The following is a 22,498-nucleotide window of genomic DNA, read 5'->3' as shown; positions in this document are numbered from 1 at the left end:
TGCTGGCATGGTCCTGTGCTGCACCAATACCAGGTCAGGTGTAGCTGCTTCAAGCCTGCTGGGCAGGGAGATGAGCAGCTGCTTCAGTTTGATTTTCCATTAGAACAGTGCTTTCCCTTGGAGCAGGTCTCTCACAGCAGGTCGTTGTCCTGCTGGTATAACTGCTGCTGTTACAGGCTCTGTGGGAAGAGCTCACTGCTCTCCTGGGTGTCAGATCTCTGCTTCACTCCTGCATGCAGCCCCTTTGCTTTCTGACAAGCAGCTCATCTCTCACTGTGTTCCTTTGCCTGCCTTCACAGTGGCAATCTGTTTAGCCAGAAGAAATGCCTTTAGCCTAAATCTTGCATAGTAGAAGTTGTAGCTTTGGGAGTAGGGAGCTGGGGGGGTTGGGGAAGGAATAGATGGTTGAAAGTCAGTCACTGGTCACTAATTTTTTGCCAACCAAATTGTAGCTGAGATGAATTTGCCTGAAGAGCACTTCCCTTCTTGAAAACGACCCTGCAGGTTTACATCCAGTGACTTTAAAATCATGCAGAAGCTTTAAAGTGGTCAATGCTAACCAGTTTTTACCAATTTTTGCACACATGTTTAAAGCTTATTCGAAGCAAGAGCTTTGCTGTTTGTAGTGCTTTATCTCTAGGTACTGCATTAATTTTACTCTCAGACTTCTTAACCATCTCTATAATGTTTGCATGAAGGGAGAGCACCTTCAGTTAATTAATGGCCTAACATTACTCATCCTGCTGGAGGCCATTGCTAAAGATGGTCTGCTTGAATGATTCCACTTGATGTGCTTCTCAGCCCTGACTATGGAACATGCTGAGAATCAAATTCATCTCATAAAACCTTGTTTTTGCTCGTAATGGAATCAAGACAGAAATAAGAGGCAAAGTGGTGACCCTGCTGGACTCATTAGTGATGCTGCCATTGACTGAAGTAAGGCTAGGATCTCAGCCAAGGGCTTTCATTGTTTAATTTGTGGTAACATATTAATTGAGTTGTATTCAAACAAGGTTTTGAATAAAGTTAATCTTTAGCTTCGTGATATCACTTATCCCATAAATATTGAACATAGCGGTACTAAAAGTTTACCTTTTTTGGGCAGGTTGGTAGAGGTGGAAGGCTTTCATTTATATAATTTGTGTTTGACTTTCAGGGAAGGATCTAAAGTATGTAGATGTCCTGATTTCTATAAATTAAGAGGTCTTCATCCTAAATCTTCTAATTCTTACAGGGTACATGGCAGCAGAGCTATCTAACTTGGTATCCTGCAGGAAATATTTGGCATATTTGTAAGCTCCCAGGAGAGGAGAAGGAGGATGATAACATCCATCAGTATTGCTTTTTAAATAAGAACTTGCATAAAGATGTCTAAAAATTGCCATTAGATTTAAAGGCTTTTTAACAAAAGGAATGTATTGCAAGTTTTTGACCTTCCTATTGCTGTGTGTATGCCAGGAAAGTGATTAGTGTGCTCCTAAAGCTGCGTGCTGCCCTTCTGAAGGCTGACATCTGGCCTGTGCTTACTGTGCTGTTTTCTTTGCACTGGGTGTTTCAGATCTGGTTCATCTTTAGAATGTAATAAATTGCTTTTGTGATTTTAACAGGTTGTTAAGCTCTAAAAGTCCCAACTAACTGTGTGTTTCCAAGCTCTGAAGACAGTAAGAACAAATGGTATTGTTGTAAAGCATAAATGTATGTTTTGCTGTGCTTGTTTCCTTCTATTACCTGCTGGAATAATTTAACTGTATGTTAATACTCACTTTACAAATGCAGTTTTGTCTTTGAGCTACAGTCAGAAATGATATTAACCATCATAATTAAGGAGAAGCTAGAAATAAAGCAAAATGGAGAAGTAAGCATGGCTGTTTGAGGTTTACTTTTTCCTTATCAGTCTTCACAGTTATCTGTTACAGCTGTACAACTTTGTGACGTCTGGCCAGGTACAAATGGAGTTTTCCCTTTTTTCCAGTCCTTTAAATTAACAGAACCCCATGTATTTCCCCTTGCTGCAGTCCCAAGGTGTGCTCAGTTTCTGTGCCATGTATTGATGATCTCTTGGCAGGAAGGGAGCCTGGTTACCCATTAGCTAATTCTCAGAGCAGTCTTTGTAACCAGCTCTTCACATTATATATCCTAAGGTGGTTTCTTTTATATTCCATGCATCTAACACAGCTGGTTTATTCAGTGAGTTCTGATGCACCCCCCTAAGTCTTCTAAATGTAGCCCAGTGCTAGTGATTTCTACATGTTCTTACTGTGTTATTGTCCAATTACACTCATTTCCTCACCATGGAAGCCTGCAGCAGTGTGTTGGCAGGGGGAGGTGGCTGCCCCTGAGCTGCAGCTGCCACCACTGCAATCTGGTGTCCTGGTTGACCCTCAGCTGTGGCAGGCAGTGCTGGATGTCCCCTCACACGGACATTACCATTTCAGCTGCTGTAGTGTCCCATTTTTGTAGCTGTTGGGTGTAACATGAGGTAAGGTGCTACACAGCTGCCTACCTGATCCAGTTTGATGGTAATGAATACCAAGAGAAGGGCAGACTGGCCTCAAAACCAACATGTGCAGCTTGGTGTAGGTAGGGGTTCATGGAGGTTGCAGAAGGATACACTTGGATCCCCCCAGGAAATTAACAGCTTCCATTTAAAAACTTCAACTCAAAAACCTGCAGGCACCTAACGTGTATCCTTGTCATTCTTAGAGCTGGTTGATTTCTGAGTGTTGGGAACCACCATTCAATGGCAGAAGAACTTCAGCTCTTTCAGTGCAATGCCACGTAACAAAATGCTTTATAGTTTGCTATTCCTGAAATGCGAGTCCCTGTCACACTTGAAATGAGATCTCTTTGCAGTGATTGACAGCCAGTTGCATCAGTAAGTCAGACCTGGTAGTCTCTTTAAAATCATAAAAATCCATAGCATCATTTGTGTTTGCTGTGGTGAGGGCTTGGCCAGACCTCTGCCTGTACCATGCAGGCAGTGGAGTTTAGGATACCCCACATGGAAATCTTCCAGTGAATTCTGACATTCTGCTTTCAGTCTGTCTTAAGAATAATGGTACGTGTCAGTGCTCCCATCAATAAAGGTTGCTGTACCCCTCTACACCAATTCATTTCTTAACAAACGGATGTAACCCGTGGCTACAAGAGTGTTTGAAGCTGGCTCAGAGACTGAGAGGAGCTGTGCAGGGTCTGAATGCTTAAAGTGTGCCTTGCTGTATTATGGAACATTTGGAGATGTTGAGAGTTTCCATCAGCTCTGTAATTCTCATAACCAGGTCCGGGAATATGAGATACACTAAATGTTTAATAGTTTAAATGTATATATTTGCAGTCCGGAAAAAAATCTGTCTCTGGGCAAAGAACAGGTCTGTTTCTCATTACTTACGGTACCATAGGAATTCAGGCATCTGGTCAGAAGCTTTTAATCAAACAAATGTTACATATTGTATCAACATCCTAATGCTGAGGAGATCTTTAGGATGAAGGAGGTATTTTAAACAAATACTTTGCAGCTCCTTGCAGCTCCAGGATCTTGGTTTTAGATGGTTGCTGAAGTTCTGTTGTGTATTCTGAGCCTTAAATGGGGTAACTGGGGGGTTGTTGTTATTAAGGAATAAGACAGGCTGTTGATAAATCAGTTTTTGAGGAAAATGCTTTAATTTTTTGCAGAGGCGAATCTGGTGCCGGGAAGACTGAAAACACTAAGAAGGTTATTCAGTACCTTGCTCACGTTGCTTCCTCCCATAAAGGAAGAAAGGACCATAATATTCCTGTAAGTTGGGAAATCTTCTCTCTCTTTATTATTCTACCATTTTCAATTGAAAATAAAAAATGAGCTGTAATGTAATCCATGCAACTTTGATCAACTGTTTGCTCTTTAGTGGCTGAAACGAACAGCTAACAACAGCATTTCCATTTCATGTCAGTTGTTGAACTGTCATGAGATTATAGGCTTTATACAGGAGTTACAGTTAGAAATAGTATCAGAATTTTCTGATGCAGTGAATCTCAATTTTCTAGAGATACTTCATTAGCATGAACAGCTCCTGGTGGACTTGTTTCCCATCAGATACAGTCTGTAGTAGCAGCATATATGACCAGGCTTTACAGTATTATTGAATTTCCAACATCGGGAAAGTCCTCCGAGATCATCCAGTCCAGCCATCCACCCACCACCAATATTTCCCACTAACCCATGTCCCTCAGTTCAACATCTAAGTGGTTCTTCAACACCTCCAGGGATGGTGACTCCACCACCTCCCTGGGCAGCTGTGCCAGCACCTGACTGCTCTTCTGGAGAAGATAACATCCAATGTGAACCTCCCCTGCTGCCATGTGAAGCTATTCCATGTCATCCTATCACTAGTTACACGTGAATGGGCTTAAATATCTATTACTATGAGCACTCGGAGCTCTTTGCAGTGAAGTATTTATTTAACTGTGCTCTAAGGCAAGTGGAGAGCTGTCATCTGTGCTGGTGTGTGCATGCCTTTCTGCAGGAGAACCACAGGCATCTGTGGTGGTTGAAAGCTTTTAGGGTGCATTTTCTGGCTTCACAGCATCTCCTGCTACTTTCCTAGTGCTGGGCACCAAGCAGTAGGATGCTCAGAGCAATCAGGCTTCCCTTGTGTCAGGACTTAGATTTCTGGAGAATCAGATGTTGAGTTGGGATGAATTTATCAGGAAAAGAAAGCTACGGATTTGAAGGGAGAGGGGCAGAAAGAAGACTTGGCAGATAGATTTGGAGAAATCTAGTTGAAAGCAGGGGGAAACTTGAATCTTCCCTCTACTTGAAGGCAGATTACATGGCCCTATGTGTTACTGTTTATTCAAACTGTTGCTGGTTTACTGCACAGAGAAATTCAATGTTAGTCTTTCTCAGAGCATGCCATGCATTCTGAATGGGCTGCAGGTTGTCTCATCTGTCACAGGCCTTAACAGGAAGTCTTTGCAATGGAGCATCAGCAGTATTGGACAGGTGATCATGCATTACTTACTAGGGGTGTGTGGGTTTGCAGAAGGCTATTTTAGGATGTCTTCCATCAGACATGGTTTTCTACGTGGGTTCCGGCTTATGGATATTACTGGCTTTCTACTGCATAACCTTGAGCAGAACCCTCACCCTTTACTATTTCTACATGAGTAAAATTGCCCACATCTTTCTGGTTGTGAGTGAATTATGCAGCCTGGATTTGTAACAGCTACTCTTAAATATGCTGTGATAGCTTAGGGTGCCCCTGTTCAAAAGAGGCTTCTGGAAGCCTCTTGCCCGGCTGCTCTTCTGAATGGGTCACGCTTGTAAGTTAGATGAGGTTGCTCAAGACTCTGCTGAGCTGTTTTGGAAAGCTCAAGGGATGGGGATTTGCACAACCTCTATGGGACCCATTCCAGTGCCTGACCACTTGGAGCTTCATTTCTGATTGTATAAAGGAGATTTGATATTGGCCTCGTTTGTGCTGCGCTTCCACTTTGTGCCAGCTTATTTGCTAAAAGAAGCGCCCCCTTGTCAGCATAACAATTCCTGTGGCCACTCGCTGGATTGGAAACTGCTACAGGCTCAGGCTGTGCTCTTAATGTCAGCCTGGCATTAGCTGAGATGAATACTGGTATGAATTGAGGGGATAGAGGGAAAGGGGTAAGCTGAGGTGCAGCCTGTCAGTGAAGGGAAGGCTGAGTTGCCTTCTTTAATGCAGTGTTGGCAAATTCAGTTTAAACAACAGTTCAACCCGGAGTTTAATTTCCTGCTCCCCATGGGATCGTATGGGTTGGTGATGTTCATGCCCAGAGTTTTGAAGGTGACTGTTTGATTGGCTGCTTTGTGAACCATCATGGGCACGATGGAGTCTGGGAAGGCTTCTTACAAAGCGTAGTTTTGCCCCCCAAAAAAGCCTGGATCCTTCTCCTGGTGAGCTTGGTTGAGCTTCACAAAGGGCCCATGGGCTGCTGTGTTTGTGTGCAGCAAGGGGGGAACCTGGAATGTATTTGTTGACAGCTGAAAACTTACAGCTTCACATTCAACTGGTCTGACCTCTAAGGACTGTGGGAGAGGGGGATGTTAAGAACTCTGCAAGTAAATCTGATTCATGGTTTATTCAGTTGCTGTGCCACATGTGGAGCAGCCTTACAAAGAGTCACGGTGTTTTAACTCAGCTGTCTCAGCCTGGAGGTGACCCATGCTGTTACCTCCTGCTCTGGTCAGTTGCCCTTGGGCCATGTGTAGCACCTCCTTTGCTCTCAGTTATTTTTCAGGATGGTCAGAAGATGTGGAGACAGCATATTTGGAATGAGAAGAAGGAAACAAGGTTGGGTAACTGGTGAGAGTAGGATGGGAAACTCATGAGAGGGGATTTGAACAGATTGAGATAGAAGACATGGACAAAAATGAGAGCTCTGTTTAGCTCTGTGACTCATCACTCACCAACATACTGGGGGTAGGAATAAGAAGAAAGAACAGGATGTGTTAATGCATGTGTTACAGAGCTGCTTTACTGGGGTTGTGTAGTGAGCCCTAATTCCAACTCCTGCATTTTGCTTTGGTTTACAAACACCTTGGGTTTAGTTGCTGCATAGTACAGAAATTAAGTAAATTGCATGCCCAGCTTTCCAGAGGGATGAAAAAAATGTGCTGCTACTAACTTGCATGTACTGGAGGCTGTGTGGGGTTAGGGAATGCTGGCTGTATGTGGGCCTGGACCCTATTTGTGGTCAGATATTTGTAATCAGCAGATAATATAGTACCAGGGCTGAAAATAAGTAGCTGTATTCTATTAATGATATCCATCACTACTGACTCCACTTCTACTCATCTGAACCAGAGCTGGACAGTGCCAGGATGAAAGGAATGCCTGCTTTCTTTCTTCACCCTGTAACCAATACAAGACCTCTGTTTTCACTAAAATCCAGCTCTCATGCTGATACTGCTTTAAGCCTCAGAAACAGCTATGATTACTTAGTTACCTGCATTGGCATTTTGAAGGTGAAATGCAAAGTTGTTTAATTGACTTCAGGAGAGATGTAATTGGTTTTGGAGTACAGGACCATGGGTTGGCTGGCTCAGACAGGGGCTCCATGTGATTGAGGGTTTCCTATTCATGCTATAACTGCCCTAATTGAATGGGAGAAGAGAAATGACTGTGTGATGGTGCTCAGCCCTGTTCCTAGTGAGGCAATGAAGACCTGGAGAGAGCAGTGCAGTAAGCAGAATGCCTCTGAGATGTGCCTGTCCTTTCTCACTGTCTGAGGGCTGCTGGTCTTAGACTGCAACATTGAACCTTATTTTCAGATGCCAGAATTGTTTTCCAAGCAGGTATGATTCAGCTTTCTGAATTCACACTGCTTATCTAAATGAGGTGAACTTCTGGCAGCTGCTTTGATGATCTCTATCCAGATCTGTTCTCTTGCACTAAAGCAATTCCAGAGCTTTGAAATAACAGACAAACAGAGGATACCAAGTGTCTGACTTGGTGTGGAGGTCTGTGTTGTACAGTATTTCTCCCCCTCTGTGCATTGAAGCTTAAGTGTGGAGAACTTGCAGATGGAGCAATGAATATAATAACGAAACTGAAGAGGTGTGTTTCTGCAGGAGCTGTGCAGAGTTGAACTGTGAGGGTTTGTTTTCCATTCATACCCTCTTTCCTGATAGAACTTGTAGGTATTCCAGTTTCTTAAGATTTTGCTTCTTACGATGCTCCCTCCCGAGTGAAAGAAACAAAGCTGCTGTTGGTTGGAGGGTCTGCATTTGTTTAGCATTAGATGTGCAGCCCAGAAACAAAACCTCAGACTTCTTAAGGCTTGCTTTCCTCATAGGTTCTATCACAACCTGCTTCATCCTTTAAGAAATAATGACCATTTCATCCATACAAAACCATTTTGCAAGGACTGTGATCATGGAGAAATAGTTGCTGTGCACTATGGGTTTTTATTTGGCAGAACTGTGGAAAACAGTGCAAAACAAACGATGCTGTTGCCCTTTTCTCTTGCTGCTCAAGGTCCCTCTGTTGTCTTGTATTTGGAATTAGTTCTTTGCATAAGTTCTGTAGCATTTTGTGCATGCGATGGCAAGTGTATAAATCCCTTTCTAATACCAGATAGCTTGTATGAAGTGAGTATATGGTTAAACTAAACCTACTGACATGAATAATGTGGGATGTGACTTGCAGCTGGAATGCTTGCTTGCTAACATGTGCGTTTGTTTGTTTGCAACGAACAGCCCGAATCACCCAAACCCGTGAAACATCAGGCAAGTGTTTTTCTTTATGCTTTTAAAGTTATGTAGGTGACCTTTATCTCTATTCTCTGTTGATTTCCATTTATCTGCACAAGCTTTCCTCCATGTTCTATACAGCTGATAGTAACTATTTAAGGGCCTTTGTTGAGAGCATGGTGAGGAGCTTATAGGCTCCTGAGCATTGCAGAGCACTGCTCCTCACACTGTGGGTGTCCCTGTCCTGGGTAACCTTTTCCATGGTGCTTTGTGCACACTGAGTTCACGTGCCAGAAGGGAGGACAGCAGTTCTTCGTGCTGAATGAAGGATGGGGATCATTGGAGGTGGCAAAATACTTCTGGTTAATGTATGATTTTCCCCGAATGTTTTAATAGCTGCTCAGGTAACCTGGTCAAAACCATAGGTCTCAGGTATTGGGCTTGGTGTATCTGTTTGACTCCAGAGGCTGAGCATCCCCATGGCTCTCTAAGCTAGGTGGTGTAAGTGCAGTGATATCTGCCCAACTGATGTAGCACTGTGAGCCCCAGCTGCTCTCATCATGGGCTGCTTGGAGCTGCAAGCTCATGCTGCCCAGCCCTGTCCTTGGCCAGCAGTCACCCCACTCCAACTCAGCTTGCCCATGCTGTGCAGCATTGCTTCTGAGCATCAAGAGAATAAGATGGAAGCTGAGGGTAAGACTATGGGAAGAAGAGCTTGTTCCCACATATCATGCAAGGTCCATGCTCCAGTCTCTTAACCTGTGATGGTAAGTGATGCCTCTTTGTCACGGGCACAAGCTTTTTAAGTAAGGAGAATGCTTTTCAGGAGCTCGGTGTGATAGAGCTGAGGCCTGGTAACTCAAACTGCCATGAGTTAGGTTAGCTGGTTGCATTCTCCCCCCATTTTCTGAAAGCTGACCATAGTGCATCTTAACTCCCTGTGGGGAAGGGGGAGGGAGGGAGCTTTGGTTTATTGGAGGCAGCAGGAAGCCACACGGACAGCGGTGGTGCCTTTGCCAGTGTGTGGTAACTCCTTAAACCTCTGTAACCCAATCGTGTGTCGGAGCCCCGTGGTCTCATTTTCAGAAGTTACAGACATTCTTTGTATTTAACCTGATCCTTCCTCCATCCAAACCTCAGACAATTCAAAGTTGTGGGTTTTTTTTTCTTTCTACTGAAGAATTTCCTTCTTCTAAAAATAAAGCATTGAGTTTAACCCTCCCTTAGCTTAGAATCAGCATGCAGTCGAATTGAGTTATTTGTTGGCAGACATTTGAAATGTATCGGTGGAAACATGCTAATCCAGAAGTGTTGATATTGCATAAACCATCATCATTAACATCTCTGTTTCGATGTCATTTTGAACTACAGAGTGGACCCCTGTTGTATGTGAGTAGCATGTAGCTCCTGCTCCCCAGTCTTCACGACAACCCAAGCCACTGGGATGCTGGTGTTTCTGAAACTGAGACAACAATCTGTCCTTATCTTAATGTTGTCCTGCATGATGTATTGCATGACTTCACTTTTTCCACTATTTCAATACTGCTTTTTCCAAGTTCTGGTTAGATGCCTATGCTGGAGATACGCCTGTAGACCAAACTTAAACTCTTTCCAAAGCACTGAATGCCTCCTCAGAAATGTTTTTTGACTCTAAAGCAATCTGTCTAAAAATGAAACCCACTAAATCCAGTTTAAAACGTTCTACCACCATTCTTTTCAGCAGCTCTTTTGCACTGTGCAAGGTTTGCACATAGTAATGGCCATGGAATGTCCACGTGTGAAGGACAGCAAGCAGAGCTGGCCAGGCTGCAGTCACTGCTTCTCACCTCTCGGAGGGCACTGCTGAGTGATTCCTTCAAACCCTCTGAGATAACCATAACCATGCACTACAAAACATACTGCATTCCACTGGAGAACTCCAGTAGAGTGGTTTCATGTTGTGTTTCAGGGTTTCCCATGCACAAGGCTGAATTAGTGCTGTGCTGCACAGAAGCACTTAAAGCATGGACAAAGCATTCTGGAGTGCAGAGCTTACAGGCAGCACAGCAGTGCTCTGTAGAAAAGCCCAATTCTGAAGTCAGTGTGCTTTCTTTTCCAGAATAGATAGAATTTGAAATGTAAGCTGCGACATGCTTGCTGCGTTTAATATACGTAGTGTGGTTTGTTTCAAGCTGTGTGCAGCATGGTAAGCAAGCTTTTCCTTTTTATTTGGTGTCTGAACAGGAGCTGCAGTGTGGTTGGGAGAGGGGATGGGAGGAATGGTGTCAGCAAATGCTTTTTCCTCTGTCTGACACCTCTGTGTAGGAATCTCTTAGGACCATGAGCTGCTGATGTCCACACAGCAGCAGTAACCATGATCTTATTTCCTTCAAGCTGCACATTTTATTGATTTAAAAGTACTCCTAAGGGCTGTGATGTTGCCAGCCCCAGCTGTGGTTCATTGGCACTGTGGCCTGAGTGTGGTCAGGGCTGATGTGCGTGCATTTAGTTTTTCCTCAGTTCCTTTGGAGTTCATAGAATAAATAGATCCAAAGGAATGTTGGGACGTAACCCAAGTTCTGAGCAGGTAACATGAGTTCATGTTAGAAAGCAAACAGCCATTTGTTTCCAGAAGGACCTGAAATATAATTGAACATTAAAAATGAAAGTCTCAGGTGTTAATTTGTAAAATTCTCCCTTGGTGTGAGAATCTGCCTTGCAGAGGTCTGAAGGGTCTGAAGTTTCCATTCCAAATTGCTCAGACTCTATTCATCTCTTCTATAAGCAATTGGAAAAAGCAGGTTTACAAACACAAACTTGAGTTATTTGAGATTACATTCCAGAGAGATGCAGCTTCACTTCTAATTGTTGTTGTTGTTTTTTTTTATATACTATCTTTTAAAGCAGGAAAACAGTGTCATACTTTCCTGTGAGCATCCGTGCCTCTGGGGCTCGTGGAAGCAGCACAGACTTCTTTTGTTAGCAGAGCTCCTCGTGGGCAGCAATTGTAAAGGCTGTTGTGCAATTTCCTTAAGATAAGTGCTTCGATTTCCACATCCATTGGCTTGAGCTGAAGGAAGAACATAAAAATATGCATTAAAGATGCCTCATAATTTTGGCTGAATTGGGCAGTTTGGAAATGATCTTTGTATTCAGCGTTACTCAATTCCCATTGTGCCATTGTGACACACTTCTAGGTGCATTCAGGGCAGAGATGTTACAGTGACATGGATGTGTGACTGATGGGAAATGAGTATCTCACTGATTTCAAGTTCAATGTGGAAAATGAATATGCTGCCAGACAATTAAAGAGAGAATCCTCTCAGGCATTTCAAGTCTGTGCCTAGTTCCATCAGCCCTAGGTGTGAGTTTTTCTTTCCCATCTTCAATGTTTTGCCACATCCGTTGAGTCCTATTCAATCACCTCTGTGTGAATGTGTGTGTTTTAAACAAGCGAGCACAGAGCACATTCTGCACTTGGATGGAAGAGACTCTGCAGCAAGGGGGGGCTGATAACCTCCTCCTGAAGATGGTATCACTGCCACCAGCTGGGTAAAGTGACAGTCAGGAAGAAGCAGGGTGTAAGAAGCTTTCATCACGTGCACTGTGTTCATGTCTGTTTGCTGTTCTGTTTGTGTGGTTTTTAGGGGGAGCTGGAGCGTCAGCTTCTTCAGGCAAATCCCATTCTGGAATCCTTTGGGAACGCGAAGACGGTGAAAAACGACAACTCCTCTCGCTTTGTGAGTTATTCCCTTTTCTATCAGAGTGGCTGCTGATGAAGAAATTCCTCCTTAGAAGTTGAGCTGGTATCAAAAGGTTTCTTTACTCCTTCCTCGGTGACCTCAAGTTCTGTTCTGATGCCTTCTGAGTTGTGCCAGAGTCACAGAGGATGCATCTTCATTGGCTTTTGGCAAATCTTGGTTTAATTTTACTCAGTTTATAATGTTCACTATTCTTCAGCTGACAGTAGTGTAACAAATACATCTGTGCCACAGAGCTGAGCTGTGACTTGCACGCACAAAGAACTGCTGAATGGTGATACAGTATGAAGAGATGCAGCACCTCTGGGATTTGGCTGAGCATGTTGCCTTCCTGTTAGTAGCTCAAGCAAAGAAAAGGCACTAAACTTATATTCAGAAGCTGTTCTAAATTTCAGTGCCCTTCTGACTGCTTTACTGAGGGGCAGCATGACTTACATTTGAGAGCAGGGCACTCATAGCAGGTTGAGTTTGGATAGGTCAGTGCCATCTGCTTCACTGGTAGGCAACTTCTTCCCATGCGTTCCTTTGTTTTGAAGCCATTGGTGGAATTTGGGGGTGAAAAAGCTGTCTCCTGTTTTCAGGGAAAAATGGTTTATATTGCAACTTCAAAACAGCGTGGGAGGCATTAAATCTTCTCTCTTGCAAGAACTGAACTAAAATTTACAGAACAAATGAAAGATTTTTGGCTGCCTTGGCCTTTCAGCGGCTGCCTGGATTTATTTGGACAAAATCAGCTCAAGTGATAAGGGCTCAGAGTTGCACGACTGAATCCTTTTGTGTCGGCACTAAAGAAGGGAGAGCAGAGTACTATAGAAACGTAACTTTCTGATAACTTCATAGCCACGTTGCTTGCAGCACTGGCTGATGCTCATATATGTTGTGATAGGATTTATGATATCAACGGGGTTTCTCTGCACAGTGATTCTTTGTTCTGTTGCTTGAATCCATCAAACACTGCACTAACTTAACAAAGATACTTTTTTTTTTGTCATGGAAGACGTTCGCATCTGCTCTGTATTACGTTGAAGTCTGCACTGCCGTCGTGAACATAATTGCTCAGATGGCTCCAGCTCCCTTTTTATAAAGGAACGAGTTTAATGCAGTCCAGATGGTGTCGTCTTTATGTTTAAAAGAGGGGAAAAAAAAGCCACACAAAAATCTTTAGCAACAGGCATTTCAAAATCTGACTTGAAAAATGTGTCCTCCCACCAAGTGGGAACTGCTGTTGTTCAGCACACACGGGCCTGACCGCCTTAAGTCAGGCTGTTCCTGATAATCCAGATAATGCTGAAATGAGGCTCGTGTTGAGGCATTTTCTATTTCCCTTCTCCTCGACAAAATGCAGCGTTCTGATGTATTTCAGGGGATAAATCCCAAAGGTTGCAGTGGATGGAAAGTAGTGTTGCTGGGTTCATATTCCAGCACTGAATGCTGCTTTCCCCCTCATGTGGTTTTCAAGGAGCTGTGTACTTTAGTGCTATAACGACAGCGTAAACAGAATTCGGTTGTTAGAGACAGTAGTGGTGGCCATCCTGCTGATGGGTTTAAGGTTTCATAGCAGGATTTGCCAAAGCTACGGGCATATTAACATCTCACTTCACGGGAGATAAGCTGGAGAAGTGGCCCATCTAGTACGGACTTCAATGGAAGCTGAGGCTGAGAGTGTGTGGGTCTCCTCTGTGCTGTCTGCCTGCATTACCTCCCAGATAGTTTCATTCATGGAACCAGGGACTTGGCAGCAGAAGTTAAATAACCTCTAAGTGTGAAACGGAGTAAAGAAGTTGCTAATTATACCAGAATAAGCCACTGGCTAGACATGATGTAGTGCTTCGTGTTTGCTTTCACACGAGACAGGGTAAATTCAAGCTGTGCCCTTCGAAGAAGGGTTTGTGTCATCCATTATGTGTGTGGAGCTGTCAGCTGCCACTCCTGACACACTCACTGGTGCTGACACACGTTCCATCCAGCCAACAGGCTGAATTTCAGCAAAATGCCATTCCCCCATTGTAACAGGTAAAAACAGCCTTGTGAGCTGGTTACTGCACTAAAAAATGAGGTGCTTTACTTAAAATTTGAGCCAGGAGCCAATGGGGAGCTTTTGTGGCCAAGTGACAGACCAGCCTGGGGTATTGATGCTGCTTCAAACTGGTACGATTTGTTTGAACTTTGATACCTGGTATAATGCACTCCCTCACAACCACCTTCTTCCCAACATCCACTGTGTGGGATGTGTGATCTGTATCACAGAATCATTAAGGGTTGAAGAGATCTAGATCTCTAAGATCATCACATCCAACTGTCAGCCCACCACCATCATTCCATGTAAACCACATCCCTTAGTGCCATATCTACATGATTCTGGAGCACATCCAGGATGGTGACTGCACCACCTCCCCGGGCAGCTGTGCCAATGCCTGGCTGCTCCTTCAGAAACAGATGTTTACTAATATCCAACCTGAATCTCCGCTGGCACAAACTGAAGCCGTTTCTTCTCATCTTATCGCTCTTACCTGAGAGAAGAGGGTTCCTGCTGCACCACAACCTCCTGTCATGGAGATGTAAGGGAGCAATAAGGTCACACAGCCTTTGCCTCACCTGCTCACAGAAGGACATCACATTGCTCAGACAGGACCTGCCCTTCATGAACCCATTATGGCTTGTGTGCAGTGCATGTTTATCCAGTGTGCAAGTCGCATTGTTTTCATATAGTTGTCATAAAATCCCAAAGCCCTTAACAAAAATATCTTCTCTTTACAGGGCAAGTTCATTAGGATTAACTTTGATGTTACTGGTTATATCGTTGGGGCCAACATTGAGACGTGTATCCTACTTAATGTCATAACAGCATTTGAATGCATTGGAATGTAGTGGAAGGTTACCTTATTTTTATGTTCATTCCACTGTGTCCATCTCTTCCTTTGTTTCAAAACAACAGATCAAGTGTCATGTAGTCAGCGTGCTTCCTTATGCTTGGAAACCGGATATCCCAGCACTTAACGCTCTGTAATCTGCTGGTTTTTCTGGCCAGCCTTAAAAGCAGGGTATGTTAAATGAGTTGTTTCAAGTGTTCTCGCTCTATGGATGTTGTGGAGGTGAGGGGCTGAGGGAATGCATTGCTAATTGGAGCTGCTCTCAAGTGTTGTGCCTGGTGCTCACTGCCCTCAGCACTGCAGCGATCTGCCAGGCAGGAGGAGCTCAGCAGCAGGCGGTAGCACTGCAGGTGTCATTGTACCAGGTCACCTTCTGGTGTCCCAGCCTTCTGGATACCAGGCTAAGGCCCAGTAACACAAGACCTACAAGCAATTAATACCGAAGCCTGGTTCAGTTTTAGCTTTAAGGCCCGTTTTTATTTATGGCTGCATGAAAACAAGTGAGAACACTGACACTAAAAGCCTTTCTCAAGATGTTTTCTTAATGTTAAGAATGTGTATGTAAACTTTCTTAGTTTGTTTAGACTATTCTGGGGGAAATAGCAGCAGGATGGTCATAAAATTATGAAATCAAAAGCTTTGGTCAACAATACCTTGTGAGTATTATTCATAAACAGTGATACAACTCAGCTTTTATTCTGTGCCTACAAGTTCACTGCTTCATGAGAAGTGCAATGTGTGTTTGCTACCACTACAAAATATAATTACCCAGCAATGCTGTTAACCTACAGTTAATTATTCAAAATGCAGTTTAATGCTGATTGATTTTCTTTCTCAGTTCAATAGAATCATAGAATTACCCAGGTTGGAAAAGACCTGGAAGATCATCAAGTCCAACTGCAGCCTAACCATAGTACTCTAACTCTAAAAACCCTCTCCTAAATCATGTCCAATACTTAGCACAGCAATGGTGGCGGCTGTTCCTGGTATGAAAATGCAGGTAACTGTTCTGCCTGAAGCTCTATGAGGACAGGAGGACTTTGCTCTTAGGGAACTGTTCTCATGGCAGGATCTTGCCTTTGTGTCAGACATTTCAAGTAGGTATCCCTAATTTGTTTTACAATATGGAGCATCAGAACGTGAAGGGCAGCTTATTAGAAATTACCTGCTGCACAAGTTTGAATTTGAAAGGCATTTAAAGGCAGTGAAGAATATTACATAGCCTGCTTTGAAAGAGTTCTGTTTGTGCAGGATGTTTTTATTTACCAAACAATGTAGAAGATCCTTGACTAGCTGTGATATCAGACTTGTTGGAGAAGTCTCGCGCTGTTCGCCAAGCTAAAGATGAGAGGACGTTTCATATCTTCTACCAGCTGCTGGCTGGAGCAGGAGAGCACCTCAAGTGTAAGTGAAGATTTGATCCTGTTTCTTCTGTGTTCTGAGTTTAGTTTTTCACTGTTAACACAATCATGTTAGAACTGTTGTTTGGTCTTGAAACTGAGTTATGAAAGAAGAGCGAAGGAAAAGGCCAGGTGGCTTTATTTTGAAATAACTTCTGTGTTCTGTCAAGTATGCTGTCAAGCAACGAGCAGATGAACGCTCCATGGCAAGGTCTGCTTTGGGCAGGGTAGTGGCTTCAGTCTCCGGCCAGGAATCACTGGAGTGAAACTGCAGCACTCCACACTGATTAATAACGAATCCTGCTGGCACCGACAGCCAGACCCATTCCAGGCAGCTCCTTCTAACTGGGGAGAACAGCAACCATTTTGCCAAGGCTTTCTTCACCCTTTGCAGTACTTTGTTGGTACCTGGGAATTCCTGCTGGGCTGTGAGAAGTGAAGATGTATGAAAGTACTGACTTCTGAGAATTGATCCGCTCCTTCTCTAATATAGAAGTTTGTAATTACTGTTTTTGATACGGTTATCATCAATACCGAGCTCCACTTCTGCCAATATCTGTTACTTTTCAATAGAGATGCTTGTTTTAGGATATTTTAAGTAGGGATTTGTGAGTATGGTAGACCTGAGTAAGGTAGCATTCTTTTTACAGGCATAATGCTTTAAAAAGCTGGTCTCGGTTGCTACATATAAAAGAATCACAGAGTTTCTGCTTTTAGCACACTCTTACATTGAGAGTTTTTAGAATAACAGATTACTAAGCTGGTGTAATGACTTGCAGTCAGATCTGAAGGGCTTTATTTTGCAAAACATCTAGGGAAAGCAGAGTGCAGGTGGGTGTGAATAGCAGTTATTTAACTTGTTTTTCTCTTTTCCTTCCCCCCCAATACAGCTGATTTGCTGCTTGAAGGATTTAACAATTACAGATTTTTATCCAATGGCTACATCCCCATTCCTGGGCAACAAGACAAGGATAACTTTCAAGAGACAATGGAAGCAATGCATATCATGGGCTTTTCACACGATGAGATCCTGTGTAAGTTCAACCTCTTGGATTTTTAATGCATCCCCCCCCCCCCTTTTTTTTTTGTGTATGTGCTACGTTAGGGTCACCAAATTTAACAGTGTTTGCTTAACATAAGCTTAGAGCTGAGCTAAAGCCATTTGCCTAATAAGTGTAGTACAAGCTTCATTTCCTTTTTGAACTTGTACTTCAACTTTGGAAGGAAAGTGTCTTGAATAAGAGAAGAAAAAGTAGTGAAGCTGAGCCCTCTTCAATAAACTGGTGTGTGTCTTTGTTAATACAGCAATGCTGAAAGTGGTGTCTTCGGTGCTTCAGTTTGGGAATATTTCCTTTAAGAAGGAGAGAAATACTGACCAAGCTTCTATGCCAGAGAATACTGGTAAGTGGATTGCATTTGTTCAGCTCCCATTAACTTGAACTGGGGTTTTCTTCCTATCCTTTGTTTAGTGCATATCATTTGAAAGTACAGAACAGTCTTCTGAGCTTCCTTGCTGAAGTTTGATGCCAAAAGAGGCCGTGGTGGTGATGGTGGTAGCCAAGAGACAATTAGTAAAATTCTCTTCCATTCTTGTAATACAGACAAATTTAGGTATCCATCAGCAGAATTGATGTTGTTTGCATTGCTTTTAAACTTTGGATAAGTATTTCAGTTCTAGTCTTGTTTATTGCTATCTACAAAGACTTAAGCACTAGGAGAAAGTGCGTGCTTGAATTGAGTTGTTTTCTTTGGTTCTTGAGAGCAATTTTCTTGCCAATGATAAGAACCCTTGAGCCAAACATAACTTCCATAGTGAAATGGTGGAACATAAGAATGCTTTGTTTCAGAAAATCTGGTTTCTAAAGTGGCACGGTGGTGTGACTGAACATGAATTTCTCTTTTGGTACCTTCAATGTAACGCAATCAGCATTTTGAGGAATTCTTCCTTGTCTAAGCTGCCGAAATGGTTTTCAGATCTTTAATTTAGTACTTCAGTTTTGGCCTCCTAAAAGCTGCGATGGGAAGTCAACTTCGAGAGTTGCCTCCAATGCAAAGGGCAGGAGGAATAATTCACAAGACCTGCTGCATACACACAGCTCAAATTCTCATCCATCTTGTTTCACGATTGCCCTGATTTGCTGTGCCTGCATTCTGCTTGTAGTGCCCAAAAGTTTTGTCATTTCCCAGCAGTGGCCTTCTGCCCAAAGCAGGCAGGGATGGATTAAAGCTTGGTAATCATTGACTCCACTTTTGGCTGGCAATTAGCATTTGGGGCTGTTCAGGGAGAGAAATAGGTTGGGTGTGGGATTGATTTTTGGGCTGAGGCAACGCAATGGAGTCTTTTATCCATTTAAAAAGGTGGGATATGAAGAAGATGTAGATGTTTCTTACTTCCTGACTGTCTTCACTTTTGCATTATTACTGTCGATTTTGGACATTATATCCAATATCACACTTAATTTCAATATGTTTGTACTGTTGAACAGTTGTAACACAGGATAGAAAATTCTGAATGTAAAAGATGCTGAAAGGCTCAGATCATGGTTGGAGCATCTTGCTGTTGTCCTATGTTTAAAAAGTGCTATGCTGGTCTACTTGGTGCTTTTTACCGCGTCTTTCTGAAGGCACAGAATGAAACTGATCTTGACCAGCTTGTCATCTGTTACAGCAGTCATATCTCACTGATGGTTTTCCTCAGTGTATTCCAGAGAACTGAGTTTAGGTGTGTCTTGTGTAGGCATTTGTGTGGGTGGTGAAGCAACTTGCATTTAGGGGGGGAAAAGAAGTAGAAAATCCTACCCAGTGTCATTGTCAGTGTCATTGGTGTTAAATAGTGCTGATCTACTCATTGTTGGGTTTCCACTGGATGTCAGGCAGTTGACTGCAGTGCTTTGGGTTCAACCCTTCTGATGGTTCCATCCAAGTGAACCATGGATCATTTCCATGCCTCTCCACACTGGAGGCAGGGATGTTGTGCAGGGCAGCATCAAACACTTTGCACAGATCCAGGGTAGGTGGCATCATTTGTTCTTCTCTTACCTATCAGTGCCATAATGCCACTGTGGAACACCAACAGATCCCTCAGGCATGATTTCACTTAATGAAGCAGTGTTGGCTGCCACCAATATGGCTTCTCTTAGGGCATGTCACACGCCTTCACTTACACTTGAGGTGCTCTCCTGCTCCAGCCAGCAGCTGGTAGATGTATGTTGGTATCAAGATCTACTTTTTAACGTGGATTTATAAAAACAGCTCTTTTAAATTATTGTTACTGTCCTTCTGTAGACACACATCAGCTTTTTGAAGCCCTGCAGACATGGGCTTTGCAATAGGGAAGGTCTGTCTGCAAAAGAAATGCATCTCCCCGATAACAACTTGGAACAACTGTTCAGTTTTCAAGTCAGCTCATGAACGCCTTTGTTCAGTAGCTTCACCCATATTCTGGCTGCTTTGGAGGGTTTAAGTGCTTACATCTATTACTTTTCTATCCAGTTGCACAGAAACTCTGCCACCTACTGGGAATGAATGTTATGGAATTCACGCGGGCCATACTGACTCCACGCATCAAGGTCGGCAGAGACTACGTTCAGAAAGCCCAGACCAAAGAACAGGTAAGTTTGGATATTGAAAGTTAAGTGACATAGTACCCTTGTACTGTGGTATTAACTTCTTATTAAAAAAAGTCAACATTAAATACTTCCCTAATTTAAGTTTTAGTTTCCATAGAATGTTCTTATACGGTAGAAGTCTGTAGTAGTGTATGAGAAAATCCTCCTTTTCCCTGGATTTCTGCTGGTTTCATCATTTCACTTCGTTGTTCCTATCAAATGCGTAGAGATCTTTTTATGCAGTAGTTCAAAATGTCATCTCAGTAACTCTGTGCACTGTTCCTGCTGCTTGTTTTCATTCCTCAGTGGTTTTAACTCCATTAGACTTCTTTTGTTACTCAGTTATCCTTGGTAACATCCGCGTCTGTTTTCTTTTGATGACTTTTCCAGAGTCAATAAATCTTCCTGTTTCGATTTTCAGGCAGACTTTGCAGTGGAAGCTTTGGCAAAAGCCACCTATGAACGCCTCTTCCGCTGGCTTGTTCACCGCATTAACAAAGCTTTGGACAGGACCAAACGACAGGGAGCATCCTTTATTGGAATCCTGGATATTGCTGGATTTGAGATCTTTGAGGTACTTTACAACTCCAACCAGACTTTCTTTTCCTCCCTGTGTTGCTGTACATTCAGGATTAACTGTGCAACCTCTGAATGTGTGTGTGTTCCAAGGCTGCAGGAGGAGAGCTTTGTGTTTTGCATCACTGAGTGCTTTGATAACCTGAATGATAGTGCCAAAAAGTCATACTCTGCTCTACACCGTTCTTCTGCATGTGATGGTTCTACAGTTGTTTTTCCTATGACACATTGGTTTCATATATGAGTAATCCTTTTTCTGCTTGTTTCTACAACACTCTTGAGTGTCGCAGGAGTTTTGGGGAATTACCTTACAAAGTCTTTTCCATTTTTTCCTTGCAAACGTGATAAATATTGGCACTGAATTAACTTTGCTTACTGATGCTCTTTTTGCAGCTGAACTCCTTTGAGCAGCTCTGCATTAACTACACCAATGAGAAGCTCCAGCAGTTATTCAATCACACGATGTTTATCCTGGAGCAAGAGGAGTACCAACGGGAGGGGATAGAGTGGAATTTCATTGACTTTGGACTGGATCTGCAGCCTTGCATTGACTTAATCGAAAGACCTGTGAGTTTGGGCAGTAAATATACTCTAAGGCAAGAGAGGTTCAACCTGAGGGTTCGTTGTTTAATGCCTGCAAATTTATGCAGGGATCTTTTAAATAGCAGTCCCAGAAGACAAGTTAATTTGAATGATGTGGTCCAGAGACTGAAATACCATGTATTAGTAGAAGGATTTATCCTGAAAGGGTTTTGCCCTGATGTCAGCATAGAGCACTATGATATTAAGCTGCTATTTTTATACTTTTCTACTAATAAAGACTTCCAGTCCTGTCATTTTCATGCTAAAACGTGGCAGTGCATTATAGAAGCTTTACTGTGGTGAGTTGGTTAGAAGGCTTTTCAGGACTTAAGGCCCTGTAAGTAGAATAGCAGCATTTTAAAGGTGGTGTTACCACAGTATTTTTAGATTCTGGTTGCCCAATATATGGAAGCTGAAGACTTTAAAGCACGAGGAACAGCTGATTTCAGGAGCAGGCAGGAGGGACAAAGATCACCCTTCCTTCCTAGGGGAGTTTTGTCTTTACACATTAGAAATCAGAATTATTTTGAACTTCTTAATTAACACTAAGGTGTTGTGGTTACTTTTCTGTACATCCAGTTGTGCGTGTAGAATACACAAAGTAATTTAGGTTGGATGTTAGGGGGAAGTTCTTCACTAGGAGAGTGGTTAGGTCCTGGAACAGGCTGCCCAGGGAGGTTGTGGATGCCCCGTCCTTGGAGGTGTTCAAGACCAGGTTGGACGGGGCCCTGGGCAACCTGATCTAGTAAAGGTGTATGTTTGGTGGCCCTGCCAGGCAGGAGGGTTGGAACTTCATGATCCTTGAGGTCCCTTCCAACCCGGGTCATTCTATGAGTCTATGATTCTATGATTGCTGCTAACAGTTCTGTGCATCCTGAAGAGAAGAGCTGTGCTCTTCTTTGGTGCTGTTTCGTTTTGTTCCTTTAGTGTTGAAGTAGAAGGGAAGTCTTGTTATGAAATGCAAGACTTTGGACAGTTTTTCCTCCTTGGAAGGTAAAATATCTTCTAGAAATCTGGAGTTTGTTTTCAGTATTGCAGATATTGAAGTGAATATCGTAAAGTGCACTGAAGTAACTCTTAAAGCAGATGTTGGTACAGTCCTCATTTTTTTTTTTTGGCACCTGAAATATTTATGTCATGTTGTAAGTAAATATAAACACCTGTTCAAATGTGTAAGCTCTATGTTCATTAGATGCGTTAGTAATGCAAATATTTATGCCCAGTTTTTCCATTGCATTCCTGTGTACATTAGTCCATCTTCCCTGATTCTGTCAAACATTTCTGCAGCTGCACAGTGCAGGTGTTGGTTCTTCCCTACTTCATTTTGAAGGACAAGCAAACCCTCGAGCAGTGCACGAAGCCGCTGGCTGTGAAAGCTAAGCTGGATGCTGGATCATTTTGGGAGCTGCTTCTGCATATCAGCACAGGGGTTGTTGTGGTGGCTGCCCCAGGGGTGTTGAGTGCCTGGGCAGGGGATAATGATCTGCAGTTTTGCCCACATTAAAGCATGACAGAA

General features: G+C 43.0%; 1 protein-coding gene across 8 annotated transcripts in view; it reads left to right on the top strand.

Moving 5' to 3' along the window:
• Nucleotides 1–22,498, top strand: part of MYH10 (myosin heavy chain 10) — an 82,137-nt gene that overhangs the window by 34,449 nt on the left and 25,190 nt on the right. For 4 of the 8 annotated variants that reach the window (XM_015879768.2, XM_015879766.2, XM_085523252.1 and 1 more), the window contains exons 5-13: nt 3,673–3,775; nt 11,833–11,925; nt 14,704–14,767; nt 16,122–16,220; nt 17,107–17,250; nt 17,522–17,617; nt 19,709–19,827; nt 20,246–20,398; nt 20,794–20,967. In XM_015879768.2, the coding sequence (XP_015735254.1) occupies nt 3,673–3,775; nt 11,833–11,925; nt 14,704–14,767; nt 16,122–16,220; nt 17,107–17,250; nt 17,522–17,617; nt 19,709–19,827; nt 20,246–20,398; nt 20,794–20,967 (1,045 nt within the window). Of the gene's footprint in view, nt 1–3,672; nt 3,776–8,212; nt 8,243–10,309; nt 10,392–11,832; nt 11,926–14,703; nt 14,768–16,121; nt 16,221–17,106; nt 17,251–17,521; nt 17,618–19,708; nt 19,828–20,245; nt 20,399–20,793; nt 20,968–22,498 lie in introns of those variants that run through there. The other 4 variants (XM_015879767.2, XM_015879765.2, XM_085523250.1 and 1 more) reach the window with 2 other exon arrangements.

The sequence above is a fragment of the Coturnix japonica genome, chromosome 23 (assembly GCF_054131305.1).
Source record: "Coturnix japonica strain WE chromosome 23, WE-NBRP24, whole genome shotgun sequence".
NCBI classification, from domain to species: domain Eukaryota; kingdom Metazoa; phylum Chordata; class Aves; order Galliformes; family Phasianidae; genus Coturnix; species Coturnix japonica.
Note: the sequence above shows the minus strand (reverse complement) of the source record. Positions and strands in the feature narration are given on the sequence as shown.